This window comes from Argopecten irradians, chromosome 7 (genome assembly GCF_041381155.1).
Source record: "Argopecten irradians isolate NY chromosome 7, Ai_NY, whole genome shotgun sequence".
NCBI lineage: Eukaryota > Metazoa > Mollusca > Bivalvia > Pectinida > Pectinidae > Argopecten > Argopecten irradians.
In genome coordinates this window covers 37,945,870-37,964,428 of record NC_091140.1, presented here as the reverse complement: position 1 = coordinate 37,964,428, position 18,559 = coordinate 37,945,870, and the positions used below count along the sequence as shown (strand labels likewise).

At 36.3% G+C, this 18,559-nt stretch overlaps 1 protein-coding gene and 1 pseudogene across 1 annotated transcript; one reads left to right on the top strand and one right to left on the bottom strand.

Moving 5' to 3' along the window:
- The first annotated feature begins 10,905 nt into the window (after positions 1-10,905).
- LOC138328346 (heat shock 70 kDa protein 12B-like) lies at positions 10,906-17,002 on the top strand (annotated as a pseudogene).
- Positions 17,003-17,474: 472 nt separating this feature from the next.
- Positions 17,475-18,458, bottom strand: LOC138327204 (uncharacterized). Its single transcript, XM_069273185.1, has one exon. The coding sequence runs from the start codon at positions 18,456-18,458 to the stop codon at positions 17,475-17,477; it is 984 nt and encodes a 327-aa protein (XP_069129286.1).
- Positions 18,459-18,559: the final 101 nt, after the last annotated feature.

Genomic DNA, 18,559 nt, shown 5'->3' with positions numbered 1-18,559 from the left:
CAACACACGACAACAAAAAACAATAAAACCACATAACACACAATACAACAACAAACTATCAACACAGCACGACAACACACACTATAAAACAACACACGACAACAGAACATTACACAACCACACATCACGCATTACAACAACACACCTACAATACAGACCGACACAACGCAACAACACAGAACACAACACATCAAAACAACATCAAACAACATCACACAACAACACAACACACAAACAAACCTGATCACAACACCAAACAACACAACACACACCACCACACAACATCAACACAACACCACACAACAGTAACACAACACAACAACACAATACACGACACCGCAACATCACACAATGCAACAACACACCAACACCACACAATATCGCAAATACAACAACACAACTCACAACTACACAACAACAGCAGCACCACACCACACAACTCAATAACACAAAATACCACACAACACAACACAAAACAACAACACAACACACACACACACCAAACCATACAAGAAATTGACACGACACATCAACACAACACAACATCACACAACACTACATAACACCACAACACACAACAACACCACAATACACAAAGACGCAACACACAATAACACCATACGACAACACAAATTATCAACACTCAACATCACACAACAAAACCACACAACAACACCACATCACACAACACAGTTCAACACATCATACAACTCACAACCACACAACGCAACACCACACAACACAACATCACACAACACCTTTACGCACAACACCACAACACACAACAACATACAACACCATACCACAACACAACACACAAAACAACATCACTACACAACAACATCACAATACACAACGACACAACACATCAACCAACACCATACGACAAAGCATCATATCAATCAACAACACAACATCACATAATATCAACATGCAATAACACATCACACAACATCACACAGCAACACACAACACAACATCCCACAACACACCAAAACATAGAACAACACCACAATACACAACGACGCAACATCATACGCATTACAGCACATTAAATCGCAACAATCATTACACAACAACACAACACAACGCAACAACATAACACACAACACATTAACACAACACACAACACATTAACACACCAAAACAAAACATTACACAAAACCACAACACAACCACACAACATCACACCAAAACAAAATATCACACAACAACACAACACAACCACACAACACCATACAGCAAAACACCAGTCAACAAAACAACAACGCAACATAACACATCAACAACACAATTATATCATAATACATAACGACACAACACCATGCGACAACACAACACCTCAACACACAACACAACAGCACACAACAACACCAAACAACAACACAACACACAACAACACACAAACCAACACCACATAACAACACATCACACACGCAACAATACCCAACAACACAACACAACACCACTCACCATCACACAACAAAAATCACAAACACACAACAGCACACAAACAACAACACACAACACAACAACACACAACACTTCAAAATACACAACAACATATCACACAACACAACAACACACAACAACACAACAACAAACACAACACCACACACATCACACAACACAAAATCACACAACACAACACCACACAACCCATCACACAACACTAACAACAAAACACAGCAACACAACAACACACAATAACACAACACCACACAACAACACAACACACGACAACACAGCACCACACAAATAGGTATATATTACATGCATTATTGTATTGCAGTGAATAAATATATATTAACATTCGCCGATTACCTGATAAAGTGTGTGGACGCCAAAGCTATTCAAGTAAGAATGTACATTTCATCTAGAATCATGGTGTTCCAAAAAATCTTATAACCTAGCAATGGTGCAAATTTTGCAACGTAATAAAAAAGCCCCTTACAAAAGAATGGTGATACAGCATCGAATAGCTTCTCCTTATCACCCACAGACCGGGGGCCTTACAGAGAGGTATAACAGGATACTATGTACAATGATTTCGTTATATACAAACGAAAATAGCAACTACCGGGAAGAAAAGTTGGATTTTGTTCTGTTTGCATACAGAACGGCGAATCACAAGTCTACCAAAATGGACTCATTCTCATTAGTGTATGGGGAAAAAGCTGTGCTTCAAGTTGAACTGGATATATCTGTTGTTGGAGAAGATTTACCAAATGAGCCGCTCTGCAGTTGAGGGTGGAGTGTTTTGTCAACTTAGGTGCATAACGGAAACAGGCATTGGAACACGTGAAGCGGGCACAGGGTCGACAAAAACATTATCATAACAAGAAAGCGTCAAAACAATATTCCATAAGTCCTTCTTCATAACACCAGGAAAAACACGAGAAAAGGAAGAAAGCTTGATTCCCGATGGCTTGGCCCATACAAGATTGAATCTGTTCTTCCGAAAGGGACATATCGCCTTGAAGGTTTGCGTAGCATCATCAATGCTAGTAGACTGAAGCACCACTTGCAGGACACCCGATGTTCTGACGCGGGTAGTAGTAAAATTTCGGAAAAAGGAACAACTTATCTAATACCATTATCCAAACATGGGAATATGGATATGAATTTTAACTCTACACAGAAGGAAAGGGATCCTTCTCCGGATTCTGATTATTCAGGAAAAACTTTTTCGTACGTGTACCAGTCAGATTTACACCAAGGAGATGATATAATTACTTTCACGCATGTTGAAACGGAACTCGCAAAACTTATTTTGTTTCCGAAGATGGACAGAAAATGGCAGAGAGATAAATCCGCTCAGTTTGAAATAAGGGTAAAAAATTATCACCCAGACTCCACGTCCCAATACATTGATGTATGTACCCGCCCCGGGGATACGATTCCTAAGAGAGCAGAAAGAAATTGCCTATTTAGAGCATTCAGTTACGTGTTGTTTGGGGGAAAGTCGTTGATACGCGATTACATAATTAAATACATGAAACAAAACGAGAACGTTTTCAACAATATCACCTCTACACCAGTACACGCATACATTAAGGAAACTCCAATAGGAGATGTTGGCACGGAAGTAGAAATATTGGCTATGGTAACAAAACTGAACACAAACATATACGTATATTGTGAATAGGACGAGGATGGGGGATGTTCATGGCTGTTGTATGCACCACTTAAAGATACGGGAAATGTAACTGAATATAAAAACATACACGGACATTTTGAGCCCGTCGTGTATATCGATACCGAGGAAAACGCGTTGATGAAGAATTCGTACATTGGAGTAAAGCACAGTTTACTCGGGGACTCTGGATGGAATTCTTGTGGACAATTACCACGACGAGGATATTTGTATGGAGCAAGGCCATGTCCAGGATATCTTTGTGAAGTCGTACACAGATGTTCCATACAAAATTGAGGTAACGGAACAATAGATCCGAATATGTTTAACCTTCTATGTGACACTGAGAATTTTGCTGAGAAAGTTGTTGTTAAGTTGAAGTATTTGTAAGCTGCATGTACATATTTATGCTCAACAGCCATATTTCAGATTAGGGACTTCTATCTAAATATTGTGTGAATTTGAGTCTCGCAAAGATATTTGTGGTAAACGTCGAAATAGTTTTAAGTACATACTCATAAGTGATTTGTGCATGCGCATCTGTCACGAAAACATGTATTAATTCGTAATACTTGAGTGGTATTGTTGGTCTTGATGTGTTTATATATACTAAACATCTTCTGAAGAGCAGCGATAGCTGCGAAAGCGCTAGAGATTGCAGACTTGTTTTGATTTTTGTTCTTGCTTTAATGCCTACAAATTGTGTTCATGTTCGCAACCCTCATAAGGCGAGTTCAGTTGTTTGTCAGATACAATTTGTGACGTAAAATAAATCGTCGTCGAAAATATAATCATAAAACAAAAATTAAAAACCAAATTGATAATATCCCATAATTATAGTTTTGTAACACCATCCACTGATACCCGGAAGTGAACATCACACAGTACAAACTTTGCATGCAGTTTATAACAACATTCCTTTTTATTTACTGCGTTACCCCAGTGTTATATACCAATTCCTCAGAATGAGAACACTTAATAGTATCTACACGGACGGGCGGACAAAATGACTATAGCAAAATGAAAGTTTTGAAGTGTCGTATTCTTCCTAATAAAGTGAATAAACACACAAGCACCTAAAATATTTAAATGAGGTATTTGTTACGAAGATAACAATACAAAATTTCAATTCAAATCGCAGTGATTACGTAATTAAAATACCAGCACAGAAGGGGCGCTTATATTAGGAATGGCGATAACATAATTCGAGAATTATGTTTGTGCAACAGCTATATATGTGTTTGTACGAAAGTCATTTTTCAACAGACCATCCGTTGAGAGTTTGCCAAGGTCATTTTTCGACGGTCATTTTTCCAACAGACCTGCCGTTGAGAATTGACCCTCGAATCTGTAAATTTTCAAAGGCATACTCAATGTTCAACGGCATTCGGGGTCCGTTTTAAACGTTGAAAAATGACCCGAGGTCAATTTTCAACGGAGGTCCATTTTCAATGTCACACCGGCAGTAGTTATCGGTCAGTATGTGGGACAGTTGCAGGATAAAAGTTCTTTCTATGACAATGTGAGAAACATGTTTAATCCCACCATCAACAAATTTCCTATCGAAATCATTCGTGGTTCATCTGTTCTTTCGTCCGTTCTTTAATTATAATATTTCTCACCATTTCTCAGGAAGTACAGAGGGTTTTTGGAGTCCCTCGTACTTCACGAAGAAATAAGAAGACATTTTTGAAGCGTCCTTATGATTGTTCCACAAGACGCCAGACATGCAGTTCCATAGGGCATGACATGAGCCGAGGGCCACTACGCCGAGAGTTTGTAATTATAACGTGTGGCATGGAAACGTCATGTACCTTTGATGAAAGTTTGCATGACATTTCTAAGCATATAAGTAGGTCAGGTGGCAGAGTAAAATGTGAGGATATATTCGGCGTGCATGTTCGTGAAGGGGATTCTGTTGATATCGGACAACCGAATTAGTGCGATCTTATCATCCATCCTGGATAACCCGATCTATTTTCAATCTTATTCGAAGTGTATGTTTCTACAGAAAAAGGAACATATTTGACGGATCCAGGATATACAAATATAGGACAACTTAGAATCGCTATGTCGGACACGTTTAGGGTTTGGGTTTTATTAGTTGAACCTCCTTATGACAGCCAGGGTCATGTAAGGACGTGCTAGGTGTGTTGGTGGAGGAAGCCGTAGTACCCGGAAAAAAAACCACCGACCAGTGGTCAGTACATGGCAACTGCCTTACATGGGATTCCAACTCGCGACCCAGAGGTGGAGGGCTTGTGGTAATATGTCGAGACATATTTAACACTCGGCCACCGCGGCCCCTACGCCAAAAGGACTTGATAGATCCGTCACGGTACAGATGACCTTCATTAAAACTGAAGCTACCAACAAAAATACCGGAGAGTCGGTTACCGCCGCATTCGACTTTTTGTAATTGTGTAAACATCAAAAGAACATTGTGATGTGTATAAAAGTAGAACATCAATGAATCACAGTTTCACAGATTTTAATTACTGGCAGGTTCAGTCGGAAAAATATATTTATCTCTTGTATAACGCCATGTTTGTATTTATGCAATAAAATAAATGATGTATCAGTTGACAGCATGGATATCACGGAATAATCAGCATTATGATCAATAAACTGAAATTAAATCGAACAGATATGATCATTATTGCTATGTCATTAGGACATACCGTTACTATCAAAGACAAATGTGTAATGATACTTTTGCGATGTCATGGGTAATGACAACGTCATAATATGTACCATCAGATGATTGTCTCAGCAGGTGGAAAGGTTAAATCTGATTACGCCAGTTTCACATCAACACAAATGATAAAATAATTTTAATATATTCATAAAATACTACAAATTATTTTTCTTTGCTTTCACACTCATCGGACGTTCTTTTTTGGTCGATTCTTGTTCTTTATGTCTTCAATAAAGCTGTTCTTTGCTCTTTAGTTTTAATATTGTTGTTTCATAAGAAACCAGGAAAAGAAATTACACCTTATTGTCAAAATATGTTAGTTATTTATCTATAGTTCCAAAGAAAATAAAAGTGTCAATGTTATTCCATTATGTTTTATTTACCGTTTACCTCCATAGTGTTGACTCAGGACCTTGGGCCTTTATTTGATATATTTACTAACAAATGGTTAAGTTGTATTTCCTGTAATTTTCACAATCACAAACTGTCATAAAACATACAATGTGTGAAATTGGATGCTTAAATATATGTATGATGGTTCGGATATATACAAGCACCAATATACTATTAACATGCGGTAAATGTCACACGTTTTGAAAGAACTACTACAGTTAACGCCATATTTCAAACTTTCGGGTAAAATCGGAAAACCGAGTGGCATCAGGTGACCGACATCGGGGATACCCGTATAGATCGGAACAGTTCGGAGACGACCTCCGAGCTATCTTAAGCGTGTACACGTTAATAATCAATATTTAAATTTAATAGTTTAATAACTTTGCGATTACGAATTTTACAAAAAGTAGGTTAATGGGGAAAGTTTAAAATATGTAGAACACTTTATTTTGTGGTTTCATAACAAGATTTACATATATTTCCGGAAATTTAGTTCAAGTGGTTCTTCTTTCGCTTTTTTGATGACATTTAAAGAAGATATTAAAACAATACTCAACAAGACAACATGATAAGCATTATTATTATATGACTGGTGGTTAAACTGTTTTGATCGGCTGAGCCGTTTTTAGAAGTATTTCTCAAATGTAATATCATCCCCGATATCAGCGGAAAAAGCACGCAAGGTTATTGGACTGAGTTCAGATACCTCTCAAGATTTCATATACCAAAATAGATCAAGGAATGTGACGTCATGATCTCTTTGATCTCGTACCCAAATAGCTAAATGGACTTTCCAATGTTGACAACGTAAAAACCATAGTCATCAAAATCGGTAGCATATGATGGAAGGAAATAGGTTTCCTGGAGTCAACGGTGATCAACTGTAGACTTCAATAGAACGGAAAACGTACAAGAATGCCAGACGGGCCGTTGATGCAACGATAAAATTTTCTGATTCTATAAGATAGAAAAAAAATTATATTTATCATTCACAATATGGATTACGGATAAACTACATATATGTACTTACTTGTTAAACTCTTGGAAAAAGAACATGCAAAATTATTTAAATGTTTTCTTGTTAATTTTAGCATAGTTTCTTTGAAGGGGCTAATATCATGTAAATATCATATAATAAAACAGTTATCGACCTGTTTTCAGGTGGATACGGTGTCTTATCAACCCTTGCCTGCGGGGTCGGATTATATCAGTTACTCGGGTTGATAACTCACCGTATTCACCTGGAAATTCGTTAATGTATTATATTTCTTTAATTTAAAAAATGATGAAATATTGTATTGTAATATGCTGTATTTGATATGACGCAATTGCAAGAATATTTCCTTATGGCACAACGCTGACGAATGTAATGTTACGTCATATTTATAAGTTGATCTCGATGTTTAAAAAAATGGACACGCCCCATCAAGCTCTCTTTACTTATATATATGTACAATACATATACATGTATAGGCCCTACACACAAAGAGTATATCATTGTTGGTATATTTCTTTGTTAGAGATCGTCAATTCAGCCATTGTTCTTTTGTATATGTGGGTCGAGTCAACTACCGATTACCAAAACAATGCTTATATGTACAATGAGATTCTCAGAATCACAGAAGCGGCCGAAACCTGACTAATCGGTGCCCGACAGAGTGATTGGTCGCGTGAATCGTTGAAAAGTAAGTATATTGTGCTATTCCATGGAAAGTAACACTTACAAAGATTTGATATAATTTATTCCCACTTATATTGTGACGATAAACATTTTATTTTATAACTTTATTAGCATTGCCCCCGTAAATTGAATATTTTAAGACATGTAAGAACTGTGTAGTTGTCTTATTTATGACCTTGATTTTTCTTTCGATATTTATGTGAACATCCTAGGTCAAATGCTTTCTACGGCAATTGATGTATCGTTTTACATAAATAATTAAACCGTTATCATTATTCGATGATCAATAAAGATTTAGAAATGAAACAAAAGTTGGTTTTATCAAGATTTTACATGTACAAGGAAGTAATGTAAATTACTGTATTACGTATATATAAACCGAAAATGTTTCCACAAACAGTTAAGATGTGTGTTTAGGATGACATCAATGAAAGGAAATTGGTATTAATCATAGTGTATATGTGTGTTATTGTTAAAAGAGGAAGATGTTCTATGATTGCTGTAAAACAACTTCCTTTCCATTTTAATTACATTTACGAATTTACCGAAGCATGCAAAATCGCAAAGGTTTATCTCCGCAAATTATTATCGACATCTGTTAAATTGATATGGATTTCCATTCATGTTTTAAATCTGCAAATGGTAATCTTCGCGAATTTATGAAATCGTATTTGCGAAAATTTAGTAGCCGCGAAAGAAAGTGTGTTTAACATTCCCTCACTGCACGTATAAGCTGTCATTTATCAAGTTCTGACGTAACCTTGAACTTAATTATTATCACAGGTACACGTCAGAGACCCACACACTCTTATTGCGTTATATATATCTAAACCGAAAGTGTGATTCATAATTAGGGTTATATATATCTAAACCGAAAGTAGAATTCATTATTAGCATTGTATATATCTAAACCGAAAAGCAGAATTTAAACAACATTAAATGCTGGTTTTACTATAAAGAATTCAAACAAAAGTATTTGCTTTAAGGTTTTAAACCCTGTTGAAATACTAGTAATACAACACATTGTATGTGTACATATATATTATATTAATTTATGAATATGAAGGACAGGAATTATCTACCCGAGGTTCGCAATATTTTGTAAAACTCGAGGCTTGCTTGTTACAGTAGAATCTGGTCAGACCAGCGCTCCTAGTAATGCTATAAACGCTAGTAAATACAATAGCATGATATTTGGTGACACAAATATGTACCGAATCCCTGGACTTACTAAACTGAAATGTACATTGTTTTGCATATTTTGCCAAAATTTTCAATCAGCAATCTTCGAGTTAACAGTAATACCTAAGGTTAGGCCTGATCCATACACACGTTTTATCAAGTATACATAAGAAGTGATATACATTGTATAGTCATACAAAATATCACTATTTAAAAAGGGTCTAAAACCTTAATGCAAATCCGGATATTTGCAATCTTCATAGTAAAAAATCAGCATATTTTTTGAAGATAAATTTAAAATTCATCGGGAAAACAGTAATTTTGATGACGCAGTTACATAACCTTAACCAACATGTATTGCATGGGATCAACCATTATGAGAAAAATATATGATATATATACGCATTCAATCCACATTATTGGACTTACTTCACATTTTAATACTTTTGTTAAAAGCTGATGTCGAGCAAGCATGGAAGGCATATTACTTAAATTTATCTTTTTAGCTTTTCTTTCCTCTGCTATTATGTTTTATGGCTCGGGTTATCATATGATTGTTATTATTGATGAGGCAATTAACTGTGACGTCATATTTACAATTTGGTCTCGATGATTCTGGGGTTTTACGATACAGATACATGTATGCACACATAGAGTATATCACTGTAATATATTCCTTTGTTAAAATTTATTTTGATATTTGAACATGTGGACCGTGTATACTACCGATTATCATCTATAAATTGATTTGATATTTGAACATGTGGACCGTGTATACTACCGATTATCATCTATAAATAGATTTGATATTTGAACATGTGGACCGTGTATACTACCGATTATCATCTATAAATAGATTTGATATTTGAACATGTGGACCGTGTATACTACCGATTATCATCTATAAATTGATTTGATATTTGAACATGTGGACCGTGTATACTACCGATTATCATCTATAAATTGATTTGATATTTGAACATGTGGACCGTGTATACTACCGATTATCATCTATAAATTGATTTGATATTTGAACATGTGGACCGTGTATACTACCGATTATCATCTATAAATAGATTTGATGTTTGAGAAAACTATTGAAGAGTTATAACTTTCCTATCCCCACTTGCTTTAACGAACAAAACGCTCGGGTGTAGTATCGGTATCACATTCCTGTTGGAACGTTTAATGTATTACCAAATAGTGAAAGAAAAACGGATTTGATTCTGCGGTATGTAAACAGTCGCATTAATTGATTGATTGATTGATTGATTTATTGATTGACTGATTCAATCATTCCCCGAGAAATAAAGAGTTTAATCAACAGATATATATGTATAATCAATAACAATTACACAATAATAGCAAAAAAGGCGAAAATACACAATGTAAGAAAAAGATGGAAAAAAAGATAAACAAAGGAATGTTGACAAGAAACGATAGAAGAAAGGATAACAACACCCTACATGTGATGGTCTGGTTAGCATTATATGTCTGTCTACTCACATGAATATAATAGGCGTTATATTCAATAAAATTGTCGGTAAACAAACGTCAAAGGTCAACTCAATTTTGTTTTTGGACCCGTTGATATATATATAAGTGCAGTCGGCATATATTGATCAAAACAATAAATATTTTATTTTAATATATGTACAGTTATTTGGGGTGTTTTGTATTAAGAAATTTTATGCTATTATAAACTTCGTAGATACATATAGAATTACACCCGTTAACATTTTCTACACATGTGGCCCGATATAAATGTATATAGTTTATATACTGACATATCGATTTAAACAATACAGTTTGTTGTAAAACACCGTCATTTAAACATATGTGTATTGTGCTTAATGGTCTGTAGTGTTCCTCACGAAGTGCGCCAAATTTGGCGACATGTGTAACGCAATTCTCAGAATATCACACCAGCCGGTACGAAGCGGCCACCCGGCTCCTTGGTGACCGACAGTGTCATTTGTCATGTTGATCGGTGTATAGTAAGTATTTTAACATAGAGATTTGATTGAAACTTTTAGCATTTTATTATGACGATTATATCATTGTTTGTTTTAAAACGTTATAAACATTAGTCCTCATAATTTGAATATATTTAAGACGTATAGGAACTGCGTAGATTGTGACCTTAATTTTTCTTCCGATATTTATATTAACACCCTAAATTAACTACAGCAATTGACTATAGTTTTTCATTAATAAATAAACCGTTATGATTTTTCCATGACAAATACACGATTTAGTTATCCAGAATTGAGATTTCGGTTGCGAAAAGTAAGTAATATAGATCACTGTATTATGTATATACAAACCGAAAGCGTTTGATATCACATTCTTCAATATACTTTATGCTGCTTTAAAATAATGTTGTACTATTTGTATTAACCGTGATATATTAACCCCATGAAACAATGAAAAACTAACAAATATCATATGAAAAAAGTATTTAAATATTATTTAGTTTTCATAGAGTATCTGTAAAAGTTGGTTATCGGTATTGTGCTGACACAATTAATTGCATAAAAATACTGACAGAAATAATGAAGTCGTTCACGCTTGAACAAAGTGTGTGTTAAATGTACAAAAATACAATGTATTTGATACTTCGTTACACACATGTGCACAATACGATTCTGTAACCATTTTGAATGGGTTTTGATAGATTTGTTTTATTCATACATTTCAATGTGATTGTATGGTATCACATAGATGATTTTAGATACTGTTGTAATCGGGGCATTGCATTGGGAGAAGGGAGGGGCAGGAACTAGTTACCTGGTTATTTTCTCGGGAATTATATTTTCGTGATTTCAATGCATATTGCTCTGATCCCCAAAAATAGAAGAAATGGTTGAATCAACAAATAAATGCAAATAATTTCCGAAACAAAAGATAAAAATAAACACAAATAGAAACATACCAGACTGCAAGCTCATCACACAACTTGGTACTGTTGTACTGCATACCGATACCAGTATGTAATGTTTGTATTACTTATCACACATTAATGAAATATACATGTATATTTAATTCAATTATTCCAAACCCCGTTGAAGGTTTTTTATAGAGTGATATTTAAGCAATACAACTGTGATAAAATGAAATCATCTTTTTCTCTTGAAGTCTAGCCACCTCTCAAATTGGGAGGACGAAAGCAATTGGTTAGGTGAGGCACATCTCATCAGCCATATATTTTGTCCGGAATCCTCCTGTAGTTGGGAGGTACTATATATCTATAGATGTGTATATGGATTATATAAAAATGATATATATATATTTAAAAAACAGGAAGGTTAAACTAGTATGTAAAGTAGATAAGGTTGAGTGAAAAAAGTATGTATGATTGGGTGTTGAATGAATCTCCTCCAGTGTGAGAAAACTAGATGTTATGTAATATTATGATTTTTCTTAAATAAAATTTGATTTGAAAAAAAAACGCACCATAAAAAATAGGAATTAATACAGTTTAATGCTTTAATATTTACATTCCGTGCCATTTATACTATATAAACTAACCAAGCTAAAGTGAAGTCTATGTAATTTGTAACCAAGGTAGGTAGATAAGGAGAAGGGATGGACAGAAATTAGTTAGCCGGTTATTTAACGGCACATTGTTGTGATCGCAAAACATGGGACAAATGCTCGAATCAACAGGCGATATTTCGTCATGTTCATTTCACTTAAACTGGGGCACAAAGTATATTTTTATGCGAAATTCATATGAAATTCACGTAAAAATGTAAATTTAAATAATTCAAATAACAATAACGAAATAAAACATAAAAAGAAAACAGAATTAGAAACATACGAGACTGCCAGCTCATCACACTACTTTTTAATATTTTAGGGAGCAATAAATATTTACGAAGAAAATATTCCATATCAACATACAATATCAATCTTTTCTTCAAAAATATCAATTTACTAATATGGTGTTGTATATCGGTTTGTATTACTTATCACACATTGATGAAACATTAAACATAGTGCAATTCAAATCAATTATTTCAAACCCAGTCGATGTTTGTTTCAGGAACGTGAGTATGGCTTCCTCAGAAAACCATCTACTAGTTGCTGCTATTGACTTCGGGACCACGTACTCCGGGTACGCCTTCTCGTTCCGGCATGAATATGAACTTAATCCATTAAAAGTTTCCTCACACAGCTGGGCAGCGGGAGCAGCTCTAATGTCATTGAAGACGTCCACATGTGTCCTCTTTAAACCCAATGGGGTCTTCCACTCCTTTGGATTTGAGGCAGAAGACAAGTATTCTGATCTGGCTTTAGACGAAGAACATGAGGGATAGCGATATTTTCGACGATTTAAAATGAAACTTTATGAAAATAGAGTACGTATTAAATTAATGTTTTGGTTTGATTGTTTGACGTCACATTGACAGTCAGTGTCATTTTATTTAAGGTCTTAACAGATTTACATTGTGATGGAAAGCCGAAGTACCCGATCATGTGAATATGGCTACTATGCCACGTATGGGATTCATATATGTGGTCAAGTGGGAAATGACTTGTGGTAATATATACAATTCTAATATGTGACCAAATATGAGGTGTCTTGTTGTAATAGATCGTGAAAATTCTAATATGTGACCAAGTAGGAGAGAACATGCGGTAATATGTCGAGACAATTCTAATATGTGACCAAGTGGGAGAGTTGATGCAGTAATATGTCGGGACAATTCTAATATGTGACCAAGTAGGATATGTCGTGTGGTTATATGTCGGGACAATTCTAATACGTGACCAAGTGGATGATCTTAACCTTCACACTGACCCCTAGATGAATGCCCTGCTTCACCCACTTGTTTACGTTTATTTTGGTTTAAATATTTAACTGTAGGCAGTTATATTTTTCTAGTGCTTAAATCGAGACTTTACCTTGGAAGATGATCAGGGCCAGTCAATGCAGGCTATCAAGGTATTCACAGCAGCCATCAAGTATCTCAAGGACCATATGATGGAGACATGCAAGAACCAGATGACAGGCATAAAGGCCTCCGATATCCTCTGGGCCTCACTGTCCCGGCAATCTGGTCTGATGCCTCAAAACAGTTCATGCGGGAGGCGGCTGTGGCAGTACGTATTTTATGTGAAAATCAATTAACATACAAACTATTGAAAATGAAACGATGACTTAAACGAATTGAAACTATAACATAATTATGTTTATAAAGTATTGTATTTTTTGTCGGAAATACATGTAATCAATGTCAAATAGATTTGTGAATACCGATGTCTACCTCACTTACATCTTTAGATAATCTTGGTTGTATCGTTCATATTTCTAGGCCGGTATTAAAGGAAATCACCTAAAGATCGCTTTAGAACCGGAAGCTGCATCTCTTTACTGCAAATACCTTCCTGTCGAACGGAAAGGAGGAGAGGGCGGAATGAAGGGCTTTACTTCCGGGTCAAAGTACGTTGTTCTGGACGCTGGAGGTAGGTATAATGTGATGAACGTAACATGACTGTTTATATCTTCTTTAACCTACCGGCAGTTATGTGCCAATGTTTTAATAACTATAACTCCAAACCTAGTAAAATACTAACTTCCAAAGATACAAACACATTGTAGAGAGTGTCACCGATATAGGTACGGTAATTTACGACTAATTATTTCTAAAATTTCATACTTCGAAATATGTATGATAAATGCGACAGATGCGAATTTTAAATGTCGGTAATGGTCTAAAGTAAGTAATTTTTGTAACTGAAGAAAATAATAAATCGTCGACTCCCGTTTTTGATAACAGACAAAATATCATTTGTCAGCGATGGTCCATCTTTAAAAACTAAATAACAAAAAACGGATGTTGTTTTTAAGTACAATTTAGTCGGTATCATATCCAGTTTTATTTGTTTTGTTATTAATACGTTTAATATTTCATGAACTATGTAAAGTGTTGGAACGGAATGGACATTATATTGACCTACTGTACTGGTCTATGCTTTAGTACCAGTAATGGACCTTACAAACTCTGATCGAAACTTTATAATTGTTGAACTTCGTGCTATGCTAACGATTGGTACCTATTTACAATGTTTAATTTAATAACAATTCACAACTCGATGCATTCTATATGATTTTAAAACAAAAATGCATATTTCTAGGTGGGACGATAGACATCACGGTACATGAGGTACAGCGGGATGGATCCCTGAAGGAAATCCACAAGGCTAATGGTGGCGACTGGGGAGGTACCAAGGTGGACCACGCCTTCCAACTTCTCCTATCAGGAATTATTGGAAACTGCGCATTTCACAGATTTATGGAAATCAACAAAGCAGACATGGTTGATTTTCTTCGCGATTTTGAAGTAAAGAAGCGCACAATAAAACCGAATGCTCCTTCCAATGACAAAACTACATTCAAGGTCCCAACTTCTATGAATGATGCATGTAAAGAAGAAAATGGCAAGGATATCGCTACGATTGTGAAATCGAAACCACAATTCAAAGGCAATATATCTCGTCGGGGACAAAGTAAGAGTAAGCGGAGACAGAGCAAAGGGATTGTTCAAGTACCCGACAAGGCATATCGTAGACCATTTGAAGAAGCTTTTAAGAGAGCCTTCAGCTAGAGGGGTGTCAAGCATCCTAATGGTCGGAGGATTTTCGGAGTCGCCCGTCCTTCAGGATGAAATAAAGAAAAACTTTCCAGATCTCCGAATGATTGTGCCACAAGATGCAGGGCTGGCTGTTCTCAAGGGGGCTGTTATCTACGGACACGAACCAATGGCGATCAAGTCGAGAATGTGTAAGTACACTTACGGGGTACATTCGTACGCTGATTTTGACGAGGCCTTGCATGACATTTCTAAGCGTGTTGTTGAATCAGATGGAAGTGTAAACTGTAAGGATATATTCAACGTACATGTACGGGAGGGAGATTCTGTTAACATTGGTGAACCACAGGTTAAAAAGTCGTATTGTCCCCTAAGGCCCGGTCAAACTTATATGACTTTCAACGTATACATCTCCAAAAAGAGGAACCCGATGTATGTGACAGATCCAGATTGTACAAAGATTGGACAGTTCAGGATCGATATACCAGATATGTCTAAAGGTCTTGACAGGCCTGTCCATGTACAGATGACCTTCAGTAAGACAGAGCTCGAAATCGAAGCTACAAACAAAAATACTGGGGAGTCGGTTACCGCGGCGTTCGACTTTCTGTAGTGACATCAGTGTAGAAAACTATTAACGGAGATTTGAAACGTTAACAAATATAAACTATTCGGGCCAGACATCATATGTTAAGATACGAATATATTTTGTCTGTCGCCGTTTAAATGATTGTGTATGCGCGAAATTATTTATGCCCTAACATGTTTGGAAGATCAATTATTCGTTACATTTGATGGATTTTAACAATGAATTTGCAATGGATTGGTCATTTACTTTTTAGTCATGAATATTGTAACTAAGATGACATGAGCGGTAGTCATATAAAGAACAAGAACATTATTGTGACGTCATCAATTTTATACCGATGGTAAAACTGTTCCGCCCCCAGGTATTGGCTCACCCCGGACGGACAGATAACAAGGCTCCAACTTGTATTCACAACTTTATTGGATCCCGTAAAAACTGTAACATAATTGATTATAGAACTAATTAAACACACCCTCACGTGTTTGAACTATATCCAATATGTGCACATTAAATTTGCTTATAATAAATGGCTAGCATAGCTTGTCATTACTTTGATACTAGTAAGAGTAGTAGATAGTATGTAAATGATAAATGCGAACATACACAACTTACATTCAACGTATCGATCAATCAATAATATCTCTGTACATAGTACTACAAACTGTAAATATAACGGATTGTCATACAATAAACTTAAGCATATTAACAAAGGCTTACGTCAGAGTGCACCTGTACTGATGGATATATTCACTCATTAGATGACTGTACCACACATCAACATGTCATACGTTCACTGAAAAAGTTAAATACAAAACTTTAAAATGAATGCAAACGCTGGGTCGAAAAGTCCTACGCAAATCCGACAACAACAATACGTTCATAAATTTAGACACACCTGGTGTCACACATATCAAATCCGACACGAAGATTAGTTATCGCTACCTGTATCAACCTGTCGATAGTCACATCACATTAAGTTCAGATAAACTTCCATAAAACAACAAATTGTTCCATTATTTACTCCATGCGCTCAGCGGCATGCGGCTGGCGAGAGTTCACATAAAGGGCGATAACTACCGCACGGTAGTGACTAAAACACAAAAACGGAATCCGGAATACTGTTCCGGAACACTCCCCGTCCTGAGAATATCAGTATATTTGAAAGCCTATAGCTATAATCGTTCCATCCTGGTTCAACAAGGCTGCTTCTCCACTAGCACTGTTATTTCTGTAACTGGTCGAGTTAGCAATGTCACATTTCCAGCCTTTGAAACTCTTACTTCTACCTTACGTACCCTTTTATCACAATCACTTTTGAACACTCTTTCTACAATACCCATGGGCCACTCACAGCGAGGAACTGATTTATCGCGCAGAAGTACGACGTCGCCCTCTTCCAAATCTCTGCGGTTGTTCTCCCATTTTCTTCTGGGTTGAAGGTTCTGAAGGTATCCTTCGCGCCACCTCTTCCAAAACATTTCAGAGAGAACTTGCACTTGCTTCCAATGAGACTTGTATAAATCCTTCTCAGAGAAAGTTAGTTTTGTCATAGGATCAGAGTAGTGAATCTTCTGATTTAAGAGTGTAGCTGGACTGAGAATTTCAGGGGTAGTCGCATCATTCGATATCGAAGCAACAGGGCGAGAATTCACGATAGCGCAAATTTCTGCCATAAGAGTGGTGAGCACGTCATGTGTTAGGTTTCTGGCTGAGACACTTGACATCATAGAATCTAGGATCCTTCGCACGAGTCCAATCATTCTTTCCCACACCCCTCCCATGTGGGAGGAGTGAGGGGCGTTGAACTTCCAAACAATGCCCGAATCATCTAGGTACCCCGAAATTGATTCATCACCCACGTTGACACTGGTGAGGCCGAGTTCATTAACAGCGCCGACGAAATTGGTGCCACAATCGGACCTGATCTCCTTTACATTCCCACGCAGAGCTACAAATCGTCGAAGTGCGTTAATGAAGCAAGCACTTGACATTGACTCTACAACCTCGACATGTATTGCCCGAGTAGTCAAACATGTAAATAGTATGGCCCATCTCTTTGAATTAGCTGAGCCTCCTCTCGTTTTCCTCGTTACAACAGACCAAGGTCCAAAGGTATCGATTCCTACCGCAGTGAAGGGCGGACCTGGAGTAAGTCGATCCTGAGGGAGGTCTGCCATCTTCTGATGTTCAAGTTTACCGCGTAGTTTTCTGCACGAGACGCATTTGTTGATAACCCTGCCAATCAGTCTTTTGGCGCCAACGATCCAATAACCATTGT